This window comes from Siphateles boraxobius, unplaced genomic scaffold (genome assembly GCF_051911475.1).
Source record: "Siphateles boraxobius isolate OS27281-9 unplaced genomic scaffold, OSU_SipBor_1 235, whole genome shotgun sequence".
NCBI classification, from domain to species: domain Eukaryota; kingdom Metazoa; phylum Chordata; class Actinopteri; order Cypriniformes; family Leuciscidae; genus Siphateles; species Siphateles boraxobius.
Window position 1 is genome coordinate 40,001 of NW_027508850.1, and position 20,000 is coordinate 60,000.

The 20,000-nt window shown below is 41.2% G+C and overlaps 2 protein-coding genes across 2 annotated transcripts in view; both read right to left on the reverse strand.

The window, feature by feature from the left end:
• LOC143748457 (uncharacterized) overlaps positions 1-14,559 on the reverse strand; it is a 16,698-nt gene extending 2,139 nt beyond the window's left edge. Inside the window, exons 1-42 of the mRNA XM_077240499.1 lie at positions 14,310-14,559; positions 14,118-14,230; positions 13,730-13,863; positions 13,423-13,646; positions 13,080-13,189; positions 12,828-12,946; positions 12,576-12,711; positions 12,400-12,482; positions 12,089-12,208; positions 11,080-11,181; positions 10,219-10,377; positions 9,862-9,944; positions 9,521-9,665; positions 9,360-9,401; positions 8,893-9,060; positions 8,686-8,805; positions 8,456-8,566; positions 8,334-8,366; positions 8,127-8,261; positions 7,900-8,046; positions 7,606-7,740; positions 7,341-7,495; positions 7,084-7,228; positions 6,892-6,946; positions 6,557-6,623; positions 6,313-6,446; positions 6,190-6,233; positions 5,937-6,110; positions 5,541-5,695; positions 5,344-5,457; positions 5,140-5,255; positions 4,900-5,051; positions 4,584-4,789; positions 3,999-4,173; positions 3,693-3,914; positions 3,356-3,525; positions 3,152-3,222; positions 2,968-3,068; positions 2,329-2,448; positions 2,085-2,231; positions 1,757-1,911; positions 1,232-1,331 (exon numbers count right to left, since the gene is read on the reverse strand). Coding sequence (XP_077096614.1) covers positions 1,232-1,331; positions 1,757-1,911; positions 2,085-2,231; positions 2,329-2,448; positions 2,968-3,068; positions 3,152-3,222; positions 3,356-3,525; positions 3,693-3,914; positions 3,999-4,173; positions 4,584-4,789; positions 4,900-5,051; positions 5,140-5,255; positions 5,344-5,457; positions 5,541-5,695; positions 5,937-6,110; positions 6,190-6,233; positions 6,313-6,446; positions 6,557-6,623; positions 6,892-6,946; positions 7,084-7,228; positions 7,341-7,495; positions 7,606-7,740; positions 7,900-8,046; positions 8,127-8,261; positions 8,334-8,366; positions 8,456-8,566; positions 8,686-8,805; positions 8,893-9,060; positions 9,360-9,401; positions 9,521-9,665; positions 9,862-9,944; positions 10,219-10,377; positions 11,080-11,181; positions 12,089-12,208; positions 12,400-12,482; positions 12,576-12,711; positions 12,828-12,946; positions 13,080-13,189; positions 13,423-13,646; positions 13,730-13,863; positions 14,118-14,230; positions 14,310-14,390 — 5,278 coding nt within the window. The 5' untranslated portion in view covers positions 14,391-14,559. The remainder of the gene's footprint in view (positions 1-1,231; positions 1,332-1,756; positions 1,912-2,084; positions 2,232-2,328; positions 2,449-2,967; positions 3,069-3,151; positions 3,223-3,355; positions 3,526-3,692; positions 3,915-3,998; positions 4,174-4,583; positions 4,790-4,899; positions 5,052-5,139; positions 5,256-5,343; positions 5,458-5,540; positions 5,696-5,936; positions 6,111-6,189; positions 6,234-6,312; positions 6,447-6,556; positions 6,624-6,891; positions 6,947-7,083; positions 7,229-7,340; positions 7,496-7,605; positions 7,741-7,899; positions 8,047-8,126; positions 8,262-8,333; positions 8,367-8,455; positions 8,567-8,685; positions 8,806-8,892; positions 9,061-9,359; positions 9,402-9,520; positions 9,666-9,861; positions 9,945-10,218; positions 10,378-11,079; positions 11,182-12,088; positions 12,209-12,399; positions 12,483-12,575; positions 12,712-12,827; positions 12,947-13,079; positions 13,190-13,422; positions 13,647-13,729; positions 13,864-14,117; positions 14,231-14,309) is intronic.
• A 4,311-nt stretch (positions 14,560-18,870) lies between these two features.
• klhl8 (kelch-like family member 8) overlaps positions 18,871-20,000 on the reverse strand; it is a 26,567-nt gene continuing 25,437 nt past the window's right edge. Inside the window, exon 10 of the mRNA XM_077240500.1 lies at positions 18,871-20,000. This exon is cut by the window's right edge and continues 85 nt beyond it. Within this exon, the coding sequence (XP_077096615.1) occupies positions 19,962-20,000 (39 nt within the window). The 3' untranslated portion in view covers positions 18,871-19,961.

The window sequence follows — 20,000 nt, forward strand, 5'->3', positions numbered from 1 at the left end:
TTAACCCTCTAAGACCGTTTGCGTGTGTCTGTTTAAGAGCCTATAGAAACTGAAACCAAATGGCTAGCTCAATCATTCTTTTTGCATACAAAACCAGAGAAGTAACATGTTCAGATCAAGCCTCCAACATGCTCATGTTGCGTTGTTTTCACCCTCTAATGAATCTGTACAAATTGCGTAATATGCGTTTAAAAAAAAACCACAAAAATGAATTGCATGTCTTTACACACATGTTCTGTAGATCTGCAATTGATAGTTACGTCTTCCGATGGCCCATTGACATATCACGTTCTGTGCACTATGACCCCAGGGTGTGTCGCATGTTGTGACGTCACAAGCTGCGTCATTTGACCATGCGTTTGACTCCCGTTTGACTCCCATTTGCTATATATTCCTTCTTATCGTTATTGTCTTTTTACCATTGCTTCATTTTATCATTTCTTTCTCCTTTAGACACTCACAAATACAAGCACATTCACACATACACACACACACACACAAACACACGCACACGCAACGTTATGTCTAAACGAAAGTACACGGACGCGGAGGGTTTGGAAATACTATTTGCGTCCGATGACGATGAACTCTCCGTCTGCTCATCGGCTCCAGATTCCGTTTTTTTTTTTGTTCTGACAGGGTCTATTTATTTTATATTTTAACCAATTCAATGTTCAATCAATATTCAAAAGCAAAATGTTATCTGTTTGACCACAAATGTAATTGAATATTTTACATGGCATTTCCCCCCCCCTTTTTTTGAATGAGTGTAAAAATGAGTGTATCTTAAAAACAAATTTATGTAAACAGTTCATATCAATTCTGTATAGTTTTAAATTGTTTTATGCACGTTTTTCACATTGACAAGTTTGAGGTTGACATTTATTCATTTTTTGTATTGAATAAAGTATGTAGAATTTTTTTTTAAATTGTTTTTCTTTTTGTTTATTGTACTTTTGAGATATTTATCTAGATACTATTGATTTATTACAAACATAGCCTTCAAATTGGGAGAGTAAGGAGAGCAAGTGATGTATAGCATATGAAAATGCTCAAAAGAATGACAGCACAGCATGTAAAAATACAAAGATATACTCTGACGGAATTGTTCTATGGCAGGTCATAAAGGGTTAAACTTGTCATGTTTCCCAGCCCTGTTCCTGGAGCCTGGAACACATGACTAGCACCGTTTAGTCTCACACAGTAGATTTGAAAATGAAGATGTAAGTACATTTCTTCCTAGAGCACACCCATCCTCGCTCGTGGTCACATCCCTCATCGTTCCAGCGGCCCGTGACCAGGTGATTATGGGTGATTGAAGTACAGTGTTCCTGAGAGAAAGACACCAGAGTTCTGCATCATCTCACTTCAGCTCTCATAAAATACTATAACAATTGACATTCATTCTATCATAGTTCAGTCATCAGTATCATTGAGATTGCCAATTCATTTTTGGGGAACAGAAGTGAATGAAGTAACTGAATTGAAGGTTAAATTCAATTTAAGTAAATTCAATTTAAGTAACTAACTATTTTTTAATCTTAATTAAATGAAGACATAATTTGAAAGATGGGCAGAAAAGTCTCAAGTCTTCAGGTTTTATAGGCCAGACAGGCAAACAGAGATGGAGAAATAAATTCCACTTCCTGTCAACATCTTGAATTTGATTTGGCAAATTTGATTCAAATTCCAACTCATGAATTGAAAAAATCCAGTTGTCAAATTCTGAATTTGGTCCCCATATGGATGTTCTCACCTGCCCGTCAGCGTTGTTTGGCTCCTTATCGGCCCAGTTTGTGTACAAGACCGGACTGACTCCATCACTCCAGGCAAACTTCCCTTCATGCAGCATATCGGATAAACCAATCCAAACTGGCACCACCAGATCCCTGAGATAACTGGCCACAAAATCTGGAGAAATTTGAACATAAACTAGACTTGCGTTTCCTGAAGGTTTAGACATCATGATAAAAAGAAAAATTTAAATTTAGGGCTCACCTTGCAAACAATGTACTTAAAGCTCTTTTTACAATTGAAATCATATTGACAAATACTGTAGATTATTATGAGATCTCGTGAAGTACCATTTTCGTTTTGATCATCGATGACGGCGAGATCTCCGCCCTGCTGTCGGCACCAGTCCCGCGCAGAAGTCCAGTTGGCCTCGATCTCAGACTGATGGTGGTGCTTTCCTTTGAAGATGTAGCATTTGTTGCGGAATTTCATCCATCCTGGGAGAATAAAAACCACAACGTCTTCAAAAATCACTGAACCATCACCAGATTAGCCTGCCCTTGATTCATGTATGTTGCTTTATATCAGATGTACCCTCGGGACAGTTTCCTTCCCATGATGCCGTTGGAGGCGGAGGCGTGTGGTCATTTCCTGGATATTTTTTACACACATAACCAGCGCTGGCACGTCCACAGTTGGCATCATTCCATGAACCTATTGAAAAAAAGAAAACGTTCACATTTAAACCACTTTGAACTCGAACACTCAAAACATCAATAAATAAATATACAGCTACACTTGATAAATGTACAAGTAACACAAGAATATGAAGTCTGTGTGATCCACATCTGTCATTTTTTTAAACGAATCATGGTTTTTAAGCATCACAATTACACATACTCCTTTTGGATTGTGTATTTTTTTTCTTGTTGTTCACAATGTATTTCTTGTACTGATTTCAGAAATAGTTTATAATTCTCATGTGTATACAATATCTATTGATATTGGTCATTTGTTACAGAAGCATCCATTAAAAGAAACAAATGAAATGGCAGCATTATGATAAACCAAGAAAGGAGATGATGTTAGGGGTTTTCAGCCATAAAATAAGAATATCAATAATAATAATTTTAGTAAAGTTCAATATTTATAAGGCATGTCAAAATGAAGTACAATAGCATGTACATTAAATGCAGGGTCTAGCATGAAATAATAATTGTGCATGAACTGCACCTGGATGTCTGTTCATCTGGACACACTGTTCTTCTCCGTTGGCGTCGTTGGGCTCTCCAGGACCCCAGTGCACATACGTCACCGGAGACAGATCAGTCCACCTGCACGGAGAAACAGCTGACCGTCATGCCGAAGAGTATGTTAAAGACAAGCACTAATAACACTCAAATGTTTTAAAACTTACAGATACTCTCCACCCGCAACCCCGAACATTCTCATGCCAATCCAGGCTGCCGCCGCCTGACCGGTGCCAACCTGACCAACAAGATCAAGAAAGACTGACCATTACAACCATCCAAACCTCACTAATGCTTGACAGAGAAGAAAACAAAAGCATCATTGATCAAACATTCAAAAGCCTGGAGCAAGAGAAAAACTGAAGCCGTACCAGGCTGACCACGTAAGACTGCTCGGCTTCATCAGCGATAGACACCAACTGAGCTTTTTCTTCATAACATCTCACAAGAGCCAGGTGAAAGTCCACGATATCGGAGTCATTATAGTAATAGCAGATGCCATTGTTCTTCCTCCAGCCCGGGTTCGATCCGCACTCTGGAGCTGAAAGAAAATAAACAAACACCTATTTTACAATACAAACCGTCCTTTCTCAGATTTCGCAATGTAATAGTTTTCAAGTTCCTAAACATATTTTCCATACACGAACTCAGGCCACAGAAATGGAGCACACAAAGCTTTTCATTGGTCAGAAAAGCTTCTATAGTTACCTGGAACGGGGGATGGAGGCACCGGTGGTATAATCGGTTTCTTTCCTTTCGCAATCATGCAAATCCAGTCCTGGTGGGCGTCGCAATTCAGGTCGTTCCACCAGGACGTCCCGTTGTCGGTGGTCACCATCTCCACACAGTTTTCTTGCCCATTGTGATTATTCGGTTCACCGTGGCCCCAGTTTGTGTGACTGACAGGCGTCCCGTCACTCCAGTGGTAACCTTGGAGAAGGACGGTTAGACACAGGTTAGCTGTGCCAAACTAAGTATTATTTACTTGAGCGAATCAACAGTAAGCAAACAAACCTCCCTCCACCAGGCTGACGCTCAGTCCGATCCACTTGGTCTTTCCCTTCGAATAGCTGGAGAGGAAAATTTCCTCCGCGGGATTGTGGATGCTGACCAGATCGGCGCCGCGGGAGAGACAGTCGTCTCTAGCCGCCTGCCAGCTCTTCTTCTGGGGAAAGTCCACTGTGAACAACTGCAGAAGCACAAACACAAATAGATCAACGAGAAGACATTTAAAACACGGAACATGTATTTTAACATTCACCACGTTTGAAAACAGCTCATCCTGGATATTCTCTCTGAAACACACCCACTCTCTCTCTCTGTCTAACCGGAGAATGTCGTTTATGTTATTTGACTGACAATGTCAACAAAGCCACTAAAGATTCAATCTTGATCATCCAGACCATCGCATCCAATAAAATGAAGGACCTGTAAAACAGGAGTCAATGTCTTGTCTATTTTCCCTCTAACATTATACACCAGTATCTTTAGCCCAATAATAAGGCAATTACACACTTGGCCTGCAGTACACTTAGATTTATTAGCTTGGGTTTCTGGTGTGCATGTAACCATAGCCGTTAAAAGACGAAACTGAATCACCCTGTAGCAGTTTCTGAAGTGAGGCTCTCCACCCCAGCCGCTGTCACATCCCGTCACCGGCGGCGGAGTCGGAGCGGGTGTCGGCGGAGAGATGCCGTTCCTGGGAGCTTCGCACACAAACGGAAATGATTCTTCACACTGCTTGTTATTCCAGAATCCTGCCAGCGGTGCCGTCGTCATAGTGACACATGATCCAGCATGGTTATCTAGAGATACAATAAAGTCTGATTGGTTTATGAATTATGATGTTATTTGTCTTGAAGTCTAAACATCACACAGGTGTGACATCTAGGACAGAAAAGTTCAGTTGATTTACTCGGCTCGTTGCGGCCCCAGTTGGTGTAAGTTAATAAAGCGTTGTTGTCCCAGTAATAGTCGACTCCCGCGTCGCCTCCTCTCGCCCGCAGCCCGATCCACCAGTCACCAGAGTATCGGCCCATCAGAGCTGTAAAGTGAGCCTGTTCATACCTGCACAGTGCAACAGCAGCTCAGTTACTACAGCTATACTGGTACAGAAGCAGTTCATGGCTGTAAACGAGCACACACACACACTCACAGGTCCATGATATGCAGCAGAGTGCTGTTTCGACTCTCACAGAACACTTTGGCTTCTTCGCGGCTTCTAGCAGCTTCTTCAAACCAATAGCACGAATATTCAAAGACATCCCAGCCCTGCAGAACAGACACTGGGTTAGGGTTAGGTTAGGGTTAGGGACAGGCTCAGAGTCACTGCTGTATCCCTCGAGCGCGCAGGACTGACCTGAGGACAGCCGTAGATGGTGGGCTGGACGGAGGGCAGAGGATAGTGACCTTTGGGCATTTTACAGATGTAGGTGTTTAACTCCGTGCAGGTGACGTCATTCCATCGGCCGGTCTGAGACACAAAGCATTGTACTGACATTCATGCTCCAGTGTTTAATTCTAGACGTGTGTTTGACAGTGAACGGAGTGCAGTACCTGATGGAACATCTCCACACAGTCCTCGTTGAAGCCCAAGTGGTTGTTGGGTTCTCCGGGAGCCCAGTATGTGAACGTGACCTCGTGATGATCTGACCACGAGAACAAACCTGAGAAGCCCAGATCATTCAGACCGATCCACACGTCACTGGTGGCTGTTTTACGGGACAAAGAGGAAAGTCTTTACAATCTCAGACACATGTTTACTTGGGTATGTACTGTATGTTCAAATGCGTCTCCTGTGAGCACTTGTGTATTTTGTTACAAGCTTCCCAGTACATGGAAACACGCGACGCAGCTTAACGAGCCAAAAAAGGAGGCTGAAAAGGATCTAGCTGCGATTTCAATCATAATTGGTGTCTATTTGTACCCAAACAAGCCAATAAACCCACGTACCCAGATACAGGTAACTCTCCAGCCAGCTCTGCTCTGTCATGGACATGATCGACGCCAGATCGGCTCCCAGCTGCCTGCAGGCCGTCCGCGCGCTATGCCACGTCTTCTTCTCTTCAAACGGCTTATAGCAGAACTCTCCAAACTCGTACCAGTCTGGACCAGAACACCTAAGCTCTGAAAGAGACACACCATTCAGAGCGCTGCAGTATTTAATGATGGTGAGGCTAGTTAGAAGACTCAAAGACTGTCTCACCTCCATCAGTAAAGTGGTAGGACACAGAGTAAAGCCCTTCAAACCTGAAACACATCACATAGCATATTTCACACTACATCTGACTCGTCAGCAGGTGTTTCAGAGAAGGCTGAGGTGACTTACTGTCTGGAAACAATGCCGTTCTTGGTGGATCCACTGTAAAAGTTCTGCCCGTCAGCTTTGAGCAGAGTACAGTCTCCTCCAATGTCATTCAGAACCACTCCGGCGTGGATCGCAGCCGCACAGATATTAGAGTCCTGATTCATAAGAAAAATCCTCAACTGAAACGTTTGGTTCATGTGTACTGTACGTGGTCAGGGCTTACACTAGAATCAAGGGGTCAGGTTATAATTTATTATACTCATACCCCGCGATACATCTCTGTCCCGAACACCGAATACGTCTCTCTGGCACAACCAGCAGGGCAGTGAACCCTGAAATGAACAAGAACACAAAGAGAAATGCTTTTGAATGTGATTCAAAGTAAAAAATAAATCTAAAACATTTATTCTTCAACATGCAGTATTGAAGGATTTAGGTGAGTATTTGTTATTCCACAGCATTCTCTGTGTCCAGTGTTAGGGTTATTGCTCTGTTAACAAGCTGATCAGGTGTGTTAAATAATGGAGACACCAGATGTGCAGTGCTGGAGGATGAACCAGGAGAACCAGCGTTTCAGACATTCAGAGACTCAATAATTACGTCATTCTGTCTATGGAGTGGTCCAGGTTGGGTTTTGCACTGCAAGAAACGGCATCTGAAGAAACAGCAACAACCCCCAAAAAAGAAGAAACAGATTGTTTTAATACACACTGAAAACATTAGTTTAGTTGCTACACATTACGGATTAGTTACAGTTCTATTTCAGTTTAAAAGATCTTGTGTTGAACTCACAGTCCGGCACGCACCCCAGAACGTCCAGCCGCAATCCTGCTTGACCGTTCCACTGCAGTGGCAGAACCCGAACGGACTGAGCGGAGATCGGCGTCCCTAACAAGCGCGTCTCTGGAGTCGTCCTGTCCACAGAACCCAGATACTCCTGTGACAGAATCACTATCAGCATTGCATAAACTATATTTTCACAGATAGATGCATAGATGCTCCTCCGAACAACTATTAGTGTGAGAGTGTGTGTGTGTGTGTCTGTTTACCCCTCCGTCACTGCTGTAGTCATTCCAGTTCAGGCCGTCTGAGCTGGTCTGGATCTTAAACTTAGTGACCCAGTGATCTGTCGATGGGCAGCCCTGAATGACGACCCCGGTGATCTTCTTCAGCTGACCCAAATCCACCTGAATCCAGGAGTTGGCTGAAACACACAGGGTGAGCTTGAACATCAGACAGAAGGTCTGCTTTCTGGTTTCCTCGTCATATACCTAAAGCCTTATTATGGGTGATGCAAATGTTAAGGAGACAGACCAGAAGCAGAGGGCATCCAGCAGGAGTTCCCTTTCAGACGAACTTTATCTGGTCCTTTTCCACTGAGAGATGATGATGCTGAGAGCATTGAATTCGAGATGTTTCCATCCTCCACACCTAACCCTCTCAAACACACTGAAAGCAAACATACTCATCAAGATCATCTACTGTAACATATAATACTGTATTAGAAGTTCTATTTCTCCCTCTTCATCTAAACCTGTATTTAATTGGGATGATGTCACGTAAAAACAGATGTCTTGTCATTTCGTTCATACACAGGTTTTCTCTCACCGTTTTGCTCGCAGCTGAAAACCACCTCCAGGTATTTGTAGACGGTGGGGCAGGGGTCAGTATCGGCGTGTGCGAACAGAAAACAGAACTCTCTGTTATCGCAGCTCTTCCTGGCCAGAGCCAGCGTGCCCTCAACAGTGCACACACCTGAAAGTTCATCAGTACATCAGAAATACTGTACGAATTATTCAAACTTACTCATTTACACTCTTAGTACTGCGATTTACCAGAGGTTCCGTCTCCATACGGGCAGATCTTGTCACTGCGGCGCCCGTAAAAAGCCGACTGGATGTTGATGACGCTGTTCTGGGAGCAGTGAAGGACCAAGCTGGAGTCCTGACAGGTGTATGCGGTGTAGAAACCTAGAATAAGACAAGCAAAAACTCAAAGTCTCTAGACATGCGAGTCTCACGAAACAAAGAAGCCGAACATACCGTCATGTGGCGGAGGAGGCTCGGGTGTGTTCCCTGAAAAGAGAGAAGACATATTTTCTAACCGGCATCAATACCTCAGTACATATAATGTCTGTGGGCATGAACAGGGCAGCAGAACATACCACGACGCTTGCAGATATATCCTCTCTTATTCTCACAGTTATCGTCATTCCACGCTCCAGAGTTGATCAAAATGGACAGGCAGTCTTCATTGTAATAATCATCAGGGTTTCCTTTAACAGTAAATTAAAGGTGCAGATTATTTTCTCCATTTAAAGTGAATCTGGATAAATGAAACAAAACGCTTAAACGGTGCTTTATTATCTCATCGTAAAGCTTGTGTCAGCATCACCTGCAGCCCAGTTTATATAGCGGAAGGGAGAACCGTCTGTCCACGTCCAGCCGCCCTCGGTGATGGAGTCATGAGCTCCCATCCACAGAGAGACTCCCGTGGGAACCGCCTGGATCTGAGCTGTGTGCGTGAATGTCAGAAGTGAGTGAAACGGGTCTGGAAAAGTCCATTCTGTAACTCCGAATATAACTGTGTCAGCATACTTACCTTGGATGAAGCCCTGTTCAAACGGCTCAGTGATGCTGATCAGATCTCCACCCTGATTCACACAGTCTGCTCGAGCATCAGCCCACTTTCTCATGGACAGAGAAGTGAACAGGTAGCAGTAATCATTAAACGGGTCAGCGACCCAGGATCCGCACTTCGCAGTCCAGCCTGACAGAGGCAGCAAATTAAATAACAAATTCAAGAGCGGAACGATTAGACACTTACAGCCAGATGCGAAGAGACAGAAATGTACCGGAAGTAAAACTGGAAACAAGCGTGAAAACACTTCTCCACCGTAACCAAAGAGCATTTTTGGCATTAAATAGAAAAAGAACATCTTACCGTGTTGTGCACATGATTTTTCCTAGTATTATTAGATTTAAATTTTTCTGGATCCTAAAATCTGTGCAAACACTAAGGGGTTAACGATTTTCAGGATTTGTATACGTTTATTATATAATCTGTACCTGGACCGGCTGTTGGGGGTGCGGGTGGCCCTTGACCTTTGGCTGCAAAATAAAAATCAAGATAAATCAATATTTCACTAAAACAATGCATTGAAAAATATCTGTAAACAATAAAATGAACCAATTAATTAAAAGACTGATCAAACAGGAAAAGCTCCCACCTTTCTGGCAGATGAAAGGGAAAGTGGCTGTGCAGGGCAGGTCGTTGATTTTCCCTGTATCCTGGTGCTCAGTTCCTCGAATGTGAACGCAGTCTTCATTACCCTGCCAGTTATCGGGCTGGTTCGCCTCCCAGGGAAGGAAGTCCTACCGAGAGCAGAGGAACTGCTGTTCACACATGCTCAAAATAAAGCTTTAAATGATTGCATCCAGAACCAGTGTCCGTTCTCAAGGGACAGGATTTAACTCAAAATAGTGTTTAGCATTTCTCAGGTAGGCACCAGAAGCTTCCTCAGTCAGACGTACTGGTTCATTTGATGAAGTTTAAGGTCTGATAACTTACTGCTTGAGTTCCGTCGGTCCACACATACGTTCCCTCTCTGTCGATGTCATTAAGACCCACCCAGGAAGACCTGCTCATGTGTGCTGTGAGATCAGAGAAACAAGACGTCATGTACGGTGACGCTTGAACATTTGACAATTCTCTGTATTTCAATATAAATTTGACCTACTTTGTTTTTTTTTTACTAGATAACAAGAACCTATTGAAACAAATAACTCTAATACTTTATATTACAAACATTATGTTTTCAAATATATATTCATTTTTCACATATAATTATTTTGTGAGAAAAAAACTGTTGGAGAAACTCCAAAATGATCAATTGTTTTAGAGAGGTCGTTGTGTCTGCCGTCGTACCTGTCAGAAAACTGACGGTCTCCTGGTCGTGGATGCTGACGAGGTGTCCGTTTTGAGCCACACAGTAACTTTCTGCGTTCTGCCAAGTCTTCACTGTTTCGGTCTCAAAGTGATAGCAGTGTTCACCGAAGAGCAGATAGCCTTCATCACAGTGTGAATCTGCAGTAAAACATTCAATGAACCTCCAACTTCAAATGTATCACGGCAAGGCAAGTTTATGTATATAGCAAATTAAAATAATCAACAGAAATAAGAATAATTAAAACAGTTTAGAGTAAAAAAAAGAAAGTAAAATACAGTACAAACAGTCGGACAAACAGTGGCACAGTGCTCATTCAGTAAATGCACAGCACAGTATCAGGAACAACACAACACTGACACCATTTCAACTATTCTAATTGAACTGCTTTCACATTTCATTGGTCTGTTCAGTCCAATGTAAAAAAAAAAAAACTAAGCCAGGGCTGCAAAACAAAGTTCCTGAACGCTACAGCCCTTCAGAGTTTAGCTGTGTCGTGCGATCAGTGTGTGACGTCTCTTGCGGTACTCTGATGTCATACACCGGTCAGCCCGCACGGCGCCGCTTCAAGTCAAGCACACTATCTAGCTTCAACCATAATCTAACACACCGCATCCAGGTAATTAAGTCCTTCAGGCTTATCTGAGTTGGAGCGGGTTGGAACTAAACTCTGCAGGAGTTAACCCTGACCCTAACCCTGACCCGAAGCCAAACACCAGTCAGTAAGTTCATCATGTCACTGCAGATCGTGACTGGATGGCATCATGCGAATGCTTGTGTCAGCCTGAACATACACACTAACCGCTGTTCCTTCAGATTAAACGAGAGTGTGGGACTTTCACCTGGAGCTGCAGTGGGCTTCACATTCTGTCCTCCTGGCATCTTGCAAATGTATCCAAGATTTTTAAAGCAGTTGGTACTTTCCCACTTTCCAGCATAATTTCCTAATACAAGAAAGAAAAACTGATTCAGCTCAGATTTTCAAGAAAATGTTTTGAAGCTGACATTGTGACCTTGGGTCTCATTCATGAAACATTCGTAAATATACTTGTAAATATGCGAGTGATCTGCGCGTAAAGAGACCTTCCCGAAAACGCTTCTTCTGATTCACAAATACTTCGTAAACGTCAGATGTGATCGTGAAATGTGTGTGTGTGTTAATAAATTCCAAACAGTCGTAAATGGGATGCGCGTGCACGCTCATTCTCAATTACCTTAAATCCCGCCCAATAAATCCGACTGACAACTATATATGGGCATCATATTATGACATAAATGCGAATGAAAAAGAAAAATTTCTCAGATGCAGAAATTGAAGTTTTATTATCAGAAGTTCATTCAAAACGCCACATTTTATTTTCAAGCGTACATAGTGGCGTATCGGGTCCTAAAAAAAGGGTTAGGGTTAGGGAACATTCCCAGAAGTGAGAAGAAATTGGTTCGACATTAAGCTTGAGAGTAAAAAACTAATTAGTTCACTTCGGAAAAATCGTATTAAAACTGGAGAAGGACCACCATCGCAGATGCTATTACTGGCTCTCATAATAAGAGAAAACGTATGTAATTACTATACATAATATTTTTTCAAAATGCTGTGTAAATATGTATCCGATTAAGGTGAATTAAAATGGAGCCTTATTAATGAGCAAAACGTTCGGGTGTTAAGCGCACTATTTACGCGTGGCTGGGAGCAGGTGTAGATTTCTTGCGTACCAACTAACATTTGGAAAATACGAACATTTTAATGAATCCGAAAATTTACGCCAGAACCACTTTACACATGATTTACATAAAAATTCGTTCTGCTCGTGTTTCATGAATGAGACCCATTGAGTGTCTTCCTGATCTTACCGGTGTAAATCTGGCCACAGTCCCACTGGTTTGCTGTATTCTGAGGGAAATTTGGGCTCCAGTTTGAAAACTCAACTGCAGTTTTGTCCACCCACCTAAATGTCCCATCTTGGTCCTTATCTGATGGTGTTATAAATCAATCAAAAGATTGCTCACATACAGATAACTGATACAGATCATAGTACTTCTGATCAGAACCATCTTTATTGTTTTGCAAGATTTTGTTTTGGGCTAAAACTGAACGTTTGTTTCTCCAGTGGGAGCATTTGAAGAGCTTCATTTGGATATGTGTGAAACCTGTAATATCTCACCTGAAATCCCAATCCACAGATCAGGTAAATCTACCTGGTGAAAATCAGGCAACTGTGCATTAATGAAGAACTGCTCCGCCTCACTAGAGATGAAAACATACACTGAAAATGAGCAATGAATGTGACCCATTACAACCCAAGCGAATCTCCCTCAAACTTCCAGCTAGTATTCTCACTTTTTGATGGTCACTAGGTTAGCACCCATGACAAAGCACTCGGTCTGGGCCAGATACCAGCTGGTCAAGAGATTCTGGTTACTGACCAACCAGTAACAGTTTCCCGAGAAACTCAACCATCCAGGAGGACAAATGGCTGGAGTGACAGAAACAAAAGAGCGTTTTTCACTCAACCCAAAACATATTTATAATTATTAAATGCATATTTACCATTAATAACAGAATTGCAGTGCACAACAGAAGGAATCTTACTATTCAAAGCTCTCTTGCACATGTAAGGTCGCTCATAACGGCAGGCATGTGTTCTCCATTTCCCATAATCCTCTCCTGATTCTTTTATCATAGCAGTGCACACGCCGTTCGCTTTGTCACTAGATCCAACAGTGACAGTTTCAGTTATTGACATGAACGTTAAAATGCTTTATCATCATAGACTCTCCAGACAGTGAAAAACATACTGATAAAACTAACCAGGTACCGTAACTAGTTTTAAAGTTGTCTTACGTGAGATCAGGTTGTCCCTCCGGCCAGTTTAGGTACGTGGAAGTACTCGCATCCGACCAGGTAAAAGTCGTGGCATTTGGTTGAATTTGACAGGATAAAGTTGTGCATTTCTGTGAAAAGGAGGAGATGATTGCGGCGCTGCTGTGTGTAAAACAATGCATCTATGTGAGCAATGATTATTTAGCATGTGACCGAACGCATGGCCCTTGTGTAGTCCTGCCCAAGCAATCTATTTTCAAGAAATAAAAAAGAATTGGTCAGGCTCTTTATTGTCTTTGTTGTTTATGGAAGACCTTGAGGTGCATGTTCAGAGAAGATTAACACGGACACTGATGATTCTCACCATTGTGGAAAACCCGATCCAGAGGTCAAAGGCTGACGGGTCCAGACGGCTAGTGATGTACTGTTCCTCTTCAGAAGACGTGACCGACACCAGGTCTCCGCCCTCTCGGACACAGTCACTGCGAGCCGCCGTCCAGCTCTTCCGCACGCCGGCCCTTCGCTTGTAGCAGTTCGAGCCGAAGAGCTGCCAGCCGTTCGCCGTGTCACAGAGCGGAGCCGGGTTAGCTAGAGACAGACACGTGTAAACTCAATATATACTGGGTATACATGTGGGGGATCTCTGGAGCTGGTAAATACATTGCACGTACGGTTTGCTCGTTTACAGATATACTGCCGTCTGGCGGAGCAGGTTTCATCGTTCCATCGGCCTTCACTGGCGCCCTGAACCTGCCCACAATCCTCATTATCTGCCCAGTTATCCGGCTGACCCTCCCTCCAATACCTGCAGGTCACAGAAGCGCCGTCATGGTGGTGTGAATTGTTCAATCACAGAAAATTATATAATATACTATAGATATTACTACTCTAAAAATGAAAAGATATTTGGGGGTCAGTGTGGGGAACTTCTGCATCCATTTCTCAAAATAGAAACAATACGTTCCTGCAAGAACTCCCAAAAGCAGGATCTTTTCACAATGCAAAGCAACACAACGAATACATCAAGAAATGGGTTGAAAATGTGAATGTCTGACTTACGACAGGTAGGGATAAAAAACACTCCCGTCGCTCCATTCCCAATTTCCCTCTGACGCCACGTCATTCAGTCCGATCCAGAAGATGGAGGTCCCGATCTGCGTCCGGACCCACATCTGAACACAACAGAAGAGTGAGCTCTCCAACGCATGTCAGTGTCGTCTCTTCCTCGTCTTACTGTTGTGTGTGTCTCACCCGCTCATGAATGTCCTGGATGCTCATCAGATTACTGCCCTTGCTGACACAATCCTCCAGCGCTTCGTGCCACGGCTTCATGTCGGAGGAGAAGAAGTAACATCTCTCCTCGTACGGCCGCCAGCCCTCCTCACACTGACTGAAGCCTTTTAGAAAACACTGTGTTACTCATTAAATCAGAAACAACATGAGGACATAAGCTTTCCTGTAGCTCAAACAGTGGAGCGTTGGCGCTTGCAATGCCATGGTCATGGGTTTGATTGTCAGGAAAAGCAAGAACTGATAAGAATGTAAATGTGTACCCTGAAATGCAATAGTAAGTTGCTTTGAAAAAAAAAAGTTTGCCAAATGTGTAAAAACAGAGGAGAACTGAGCGACTGAGTCTGGTTTCTCCCAAGGTTTTTCTCCATTCAGTCACTGATGGAGTTTTGGCTTCATTATTTGGGGACATTTAATTTAATATTCAACAATATTATTGATCTCCTGCATTGATCATTATATGAGAACTGAACAGAGCTGGACGATGAAATCACGGTTTTCTCCAGAGCGGCTGTATATATATATATATATATATATATAATATATATATATATATATATATATATATATATATATATATATATATATTAACTAAATTAATAACTTTTTTACAACAAAAATGAACCATCACTGAACTTACTTAAGCTGTGAATGTGACACTATTTTCGCTATTAATAAACAAACTTTGTTGCATTATTTTCCTGTTATCACCGTAAAGCTGCTTTGAAACACTGTGTTGTAAAAAAACGCTTTATAAATAAAGGTGACTTGACTTGACAAGAATGAAAAAGAAAACAAATGAGAGAATAGATGTGATCCGTACAGATTGAACTCGGGTAATAAATCCATGAAACAGTTCCTCTAAGTCAAATAGTGTTTTATAATATCCAGCATAGGGAAAATTTCTGCTTGCAAAAAATAATGATCAAACTTTCTATCATAAAAAGTCCCATGACTGAGATGTAAAGCTGAAACTTGAGTGCCATATGCACTGCTAATGTTTTACTGAAATGCTCAATATGTAGGTGTCATAAACACATGGTTCAAATCAACTGTAGAAAAGAGTCATCATTTTTCCCATTTACTGTATGTACATACCCTGAGAAATAAAACACAGCAAAGACATGGAGCACAAATACGGTACACTTTTGTTTCACACTACTTTTTACAACTACCAGCATTAGTTCTTGTTTAAAATACCTACTTTATTTTGTTAAATTATTATTTAAAGTTTATTGGTAAAAGTTACATGGGTTTTTAAAAAGTATTTAAGTACGTCTCCACATATGGGAAAATGGTTGAAACATCTTCTAAATTATTTAGTTTGACGATTGTCAGAAAGTTTATGAACCTCTTTTCCACAAAACCTTTTTGAAAACTGATTTTTTGTAAAGTTTCAGACCATATTTTGAGACCTATTCATGGAAAGCGTCACGTGTGGATTTATCGTTAATATGAAAATAAGTGAACTTACCAGAATGGACGAGACCAAGGAGGGTGAAGACAAACAAAAACATTCTAGCTATGAATCAGTTTTAACCTGTAACTTGAAACAACATTACACGGGTTTATCTTCCTATCATTCCTTCTGTACGCCCACACTCCTGTTCTCAAGACATCTGCTCATCATCACACACCGAAGGATCTTTTCACCTTCATCAAAGTCCAAAGACTAAACTGTAAAACATACATGGTCATCTGATGCTGCATGTTAAAGTCCAACATATTCATTTGACATCAAACATCAAAAACACATGACATGTCATTATCTTCTATATGGTCACAAAATGGAATCCGGAAAAAAAAAACTTGAGTTTTTTTGCATTTCATGGAAGGAGAGCACGATTGCGTACAGAGAGGCTTTAAAAACTGCTAGATCTGCTTATTTTTCAACCCTATTAGAAGAAAATAAACAAAACCCTAGGGTTAGGGCTAGGGTTACCGTTATTTATTTGAAACAGTTGCTAAATTAATGAAAAAAAAGCTTCAACCCCAGACGTTCCCAAGCAGCACAACAGTAATGACTCTATGAACTTCTTTAGTCAAGTCTCCATTTATACAGCGCTTTAACAATATAGTTTGTCAGCAGCTTTACAGTGATAATAGGAGATTACAGTAACAGAGATTGTTTTGGCTTTACAGCAGATCTAGAATACAGTTATTGTCCAGATAAAGTTAGTTATGATTGATTCACTTCCCTTGTAAAGATCATTAGTTATTAACTTAGTGGCCGCTAACACACACCGTTCTAACAGAAAACCCTTAATGCGATCCGGCCGCTCATTCACACACAACAGTGGGTGGTGCTCGAGAACGCAAACCATGAAATAGGTTCCAAGGTACAAGCCTCGAAAAATTTATAATACAGAATTTTTTATCGCTTCCGCGTAGCCGCGTGACCCAGAATTATCTTGACAACGTTTATCAGTACAGAAGAAAAGGGAAGGAGGCCTTCACAGCGGAGACACTGGTGACACTTCAGGACTGCATTGTCGTCGTGTCCAGGTGCAGGTCCTGTGTGTGTGTGAGAGTGTGTGTGTGTGTGTGTGTGTCCAGGCGCTGGTCCTTCATCAGATCCGGATACGGCCTGGATCCAGCGGACTGCGGTAAACCTCGGGATAAACAGGGAGACTAATATTAGCGTAGACATCATCCTTCTTATGATGTAACGAGTACATCAGGATTTAAGGGAAGTGTTCCCAGTTCTGGCTGACCTAATCTAAGGAGCCTAATATTGAATTATAGAAGTCTATAGTGTTATGTGAATGCTAGGTCAAAGAGATGTGTTTTTAGTCTAGCTTTGAACTGACAGACTGTGTCTGCTTCCCCGACAATGTTAGGAAGATTGTTCCAAAGTTTTGGTGCTAAATAGGAAAAGGATCTACCGCCAGCAGTCGATTTATATATTCTAGGTATTATCAACTGGCCGGAGTTTTGAGATCGCAATAGACGTGAAGGACTATAATGCGTTAAGAGCTCGCTCAAGTACTGGGGAGCTAAACCATTTAGTGCTTTGTAAGTAATCAGCAATATTTTAAAATGTATACGATGTTTAATAGGGAGCCAATGCAGTGTTGACAGAACCGGGCTAATATGGTCGTACTTCCTGGTTCTGGTAAGAACTCTAGCGGCTGCATTTTGAACTAGCTGTAGTTTGTTTATTAAGCGTGCAGGGCAACCACCCAGTAGAGCATTACAATAATCTAGCCTTGAGGTCATGAACGCATGAACTAGTTGTTCCGCATTTGTCAATGAGAGCATATGACGTGATTTAGATATATTCTTAAGATGAAAAAATGCAGTTTTAAAGATACTAGACACGTGACTTTCAAATGAAAGATTGGTATCAAAAAGCACACACACACACACACACACACACACACACACACACACACACACACACACACACACACACACACACACACACACACACACACACACACACACACACACACACACACACACACACATATACTATTTCTTTCTAGAAAAGGAACACAGTTGTGAGGATACTGCCTTTTCTAGTATCTTTGACAGAAAAGGTAGATTTGAGATCGGCCTGTAATTGACTAATTCTGTAGGATCAAGTTGTGTTTTTTTAACAAGCGGTTTAATCATATCCAGCTTAAGTTTTCGGTACGTGTCCAAATGACAAGATTAATTAATATTAAGATGAGGATCTATGACTTCTGGAAGCATCTCTTTCTGTAGTTTAGTCGGTATAGGGTCTAACATACATGTTGTTGATTTAGATGAATTAACGAGTTTATAAAATTCTTCCTGTCCTATAGCAATGAATGACTGTAATGTTTCGTCAGTGAGACTACACTGCACTGTCTGATGCGATGCTGTAGTAGACGGTTACATAGTTATCATTACACACACTCACACACACACTAGCGAATAGTTTGAGTAAACGCAGTTCCAGAATTTTTTTAAAAGCACTAACGGAGAAAAAGACGGAATTGTTGGGTCAGGAATAATTTCAGAATTGCAGGTGACAAATATTGAACGGAGAGTGCAAACATTCATTCTAATGACAGTTCTGGATCTCAAAACGATCAGCACCACAACCAAGATTTGATGATGCTGTACACATCTGTTAATTCTTTTTCCTTTGTCATTGTGCAAATACTCCAAAGTCCAAAGAGGATCTTTCATAAGTCTTACAACAGCACATATTTTAGGACAATATACTTTGAATAAAATCTTTCACCTTTTGTGTTACTCTTTAACCTTTTTATAGCTGAAAATTGTCAGAAAACAATAAAAAGCAGCAAATACAAAACTAAAATGCAAATTACTCTACACTGTCCATTTAACTGCAGTAGTGGACATTTGGTTGAAGTTAGATAATCAGTTTAGATTAGCTAAAGGCATTACAGGAAAGAATGTAAACAAACACTTCAGATTATTATATCCACATTTAAACAAAATGGAAAGCTCATGAAATTGAGTTTTATCAATTTTGACAAAACAGGAGCTTCACAGGGTTTTAGAAAGAAAAAACTGAAAATGAGACTGGTTTTCGGTTTCATTTAATTGTTACAAAGACAAAAGAAAGTCACACAAGGAAAAACTGAATGAAATAAATATATGGATACTGAGTAAAACAGTAAAGCATGGGTGAATATGCTATAAAGCGTCATTCCTAAGACAGGTCACGTTTGTTTAAGAAATATCAAATACACTGCATTAAATCTGCAGGTACAGAAATGCACTTAAAACTGATGTTATTTTGTGGATCGGCACAGATATTATATGAATATTATATTTGTTACAGTTACAAGTTAAACATCTGACACCAGTATAATGTAAAACATTTCAACAATAACATTTTAACAGCAGTTCTTGAATATGATCATATGTTTCTTATGCCACTGAAAATGAACTCAAATATATATATATATAAAAATGCATTAGACAAAATAAATATTTCATATTCAGAATTCAAAACAAACTTCTTACATATAAAAACTCAATGTGTGCCCTCATTGTATAACCGATCTGTTTCAAAGGCAAACATTGTTTCACGCCAAACTAAATCATGTATAACGATGAACGCAACAAAACCAAGCCAGAAAAAGCTTTAAATTTGTAAAACACAACGGTAACATATACAAGTGTCTCTGAGCTTCTCTCTTGGCTCGCTGTTCAACTTCACGTTCGGCAGTGAAAAGCACAAGCCTTAATCACATTAAACTGTTGGGCACAATCTAAAGTTTTATTCAGTCCATCAGTTCATCTGCTAGTGCTCACGAATCCCTGATTGTACGCATGCAAACTAACACAGAACCATCTCTTGCCGATTGTTCTTTGGGTCCTGAAGTCACAAAATAGTGATTTTTAAACTTGTGCATCAACAAGTATCTGATGTCATTCTGCCTTTGAAAAACAAGAACACTTTACATGAAAAACTGCTAAATTCTGTCAAGGATACTCAGAGGACTGAACCTCATTTCTGATTGCTGAACCCTATAGTGTAGTTATATACTGATTATTCTTTACTTGCAGCAGAAACATCAGATCAGTGATCAAAGGGAAACACGATGTCTCTTGTCAGAAAACCAGAAAGCTGAACGTGTGTGTGTGTGTGGAGTGTGTGGTGTGTGTCTACATGCAGTCAGCTACATTACTGGAGCCCTGGCCGAC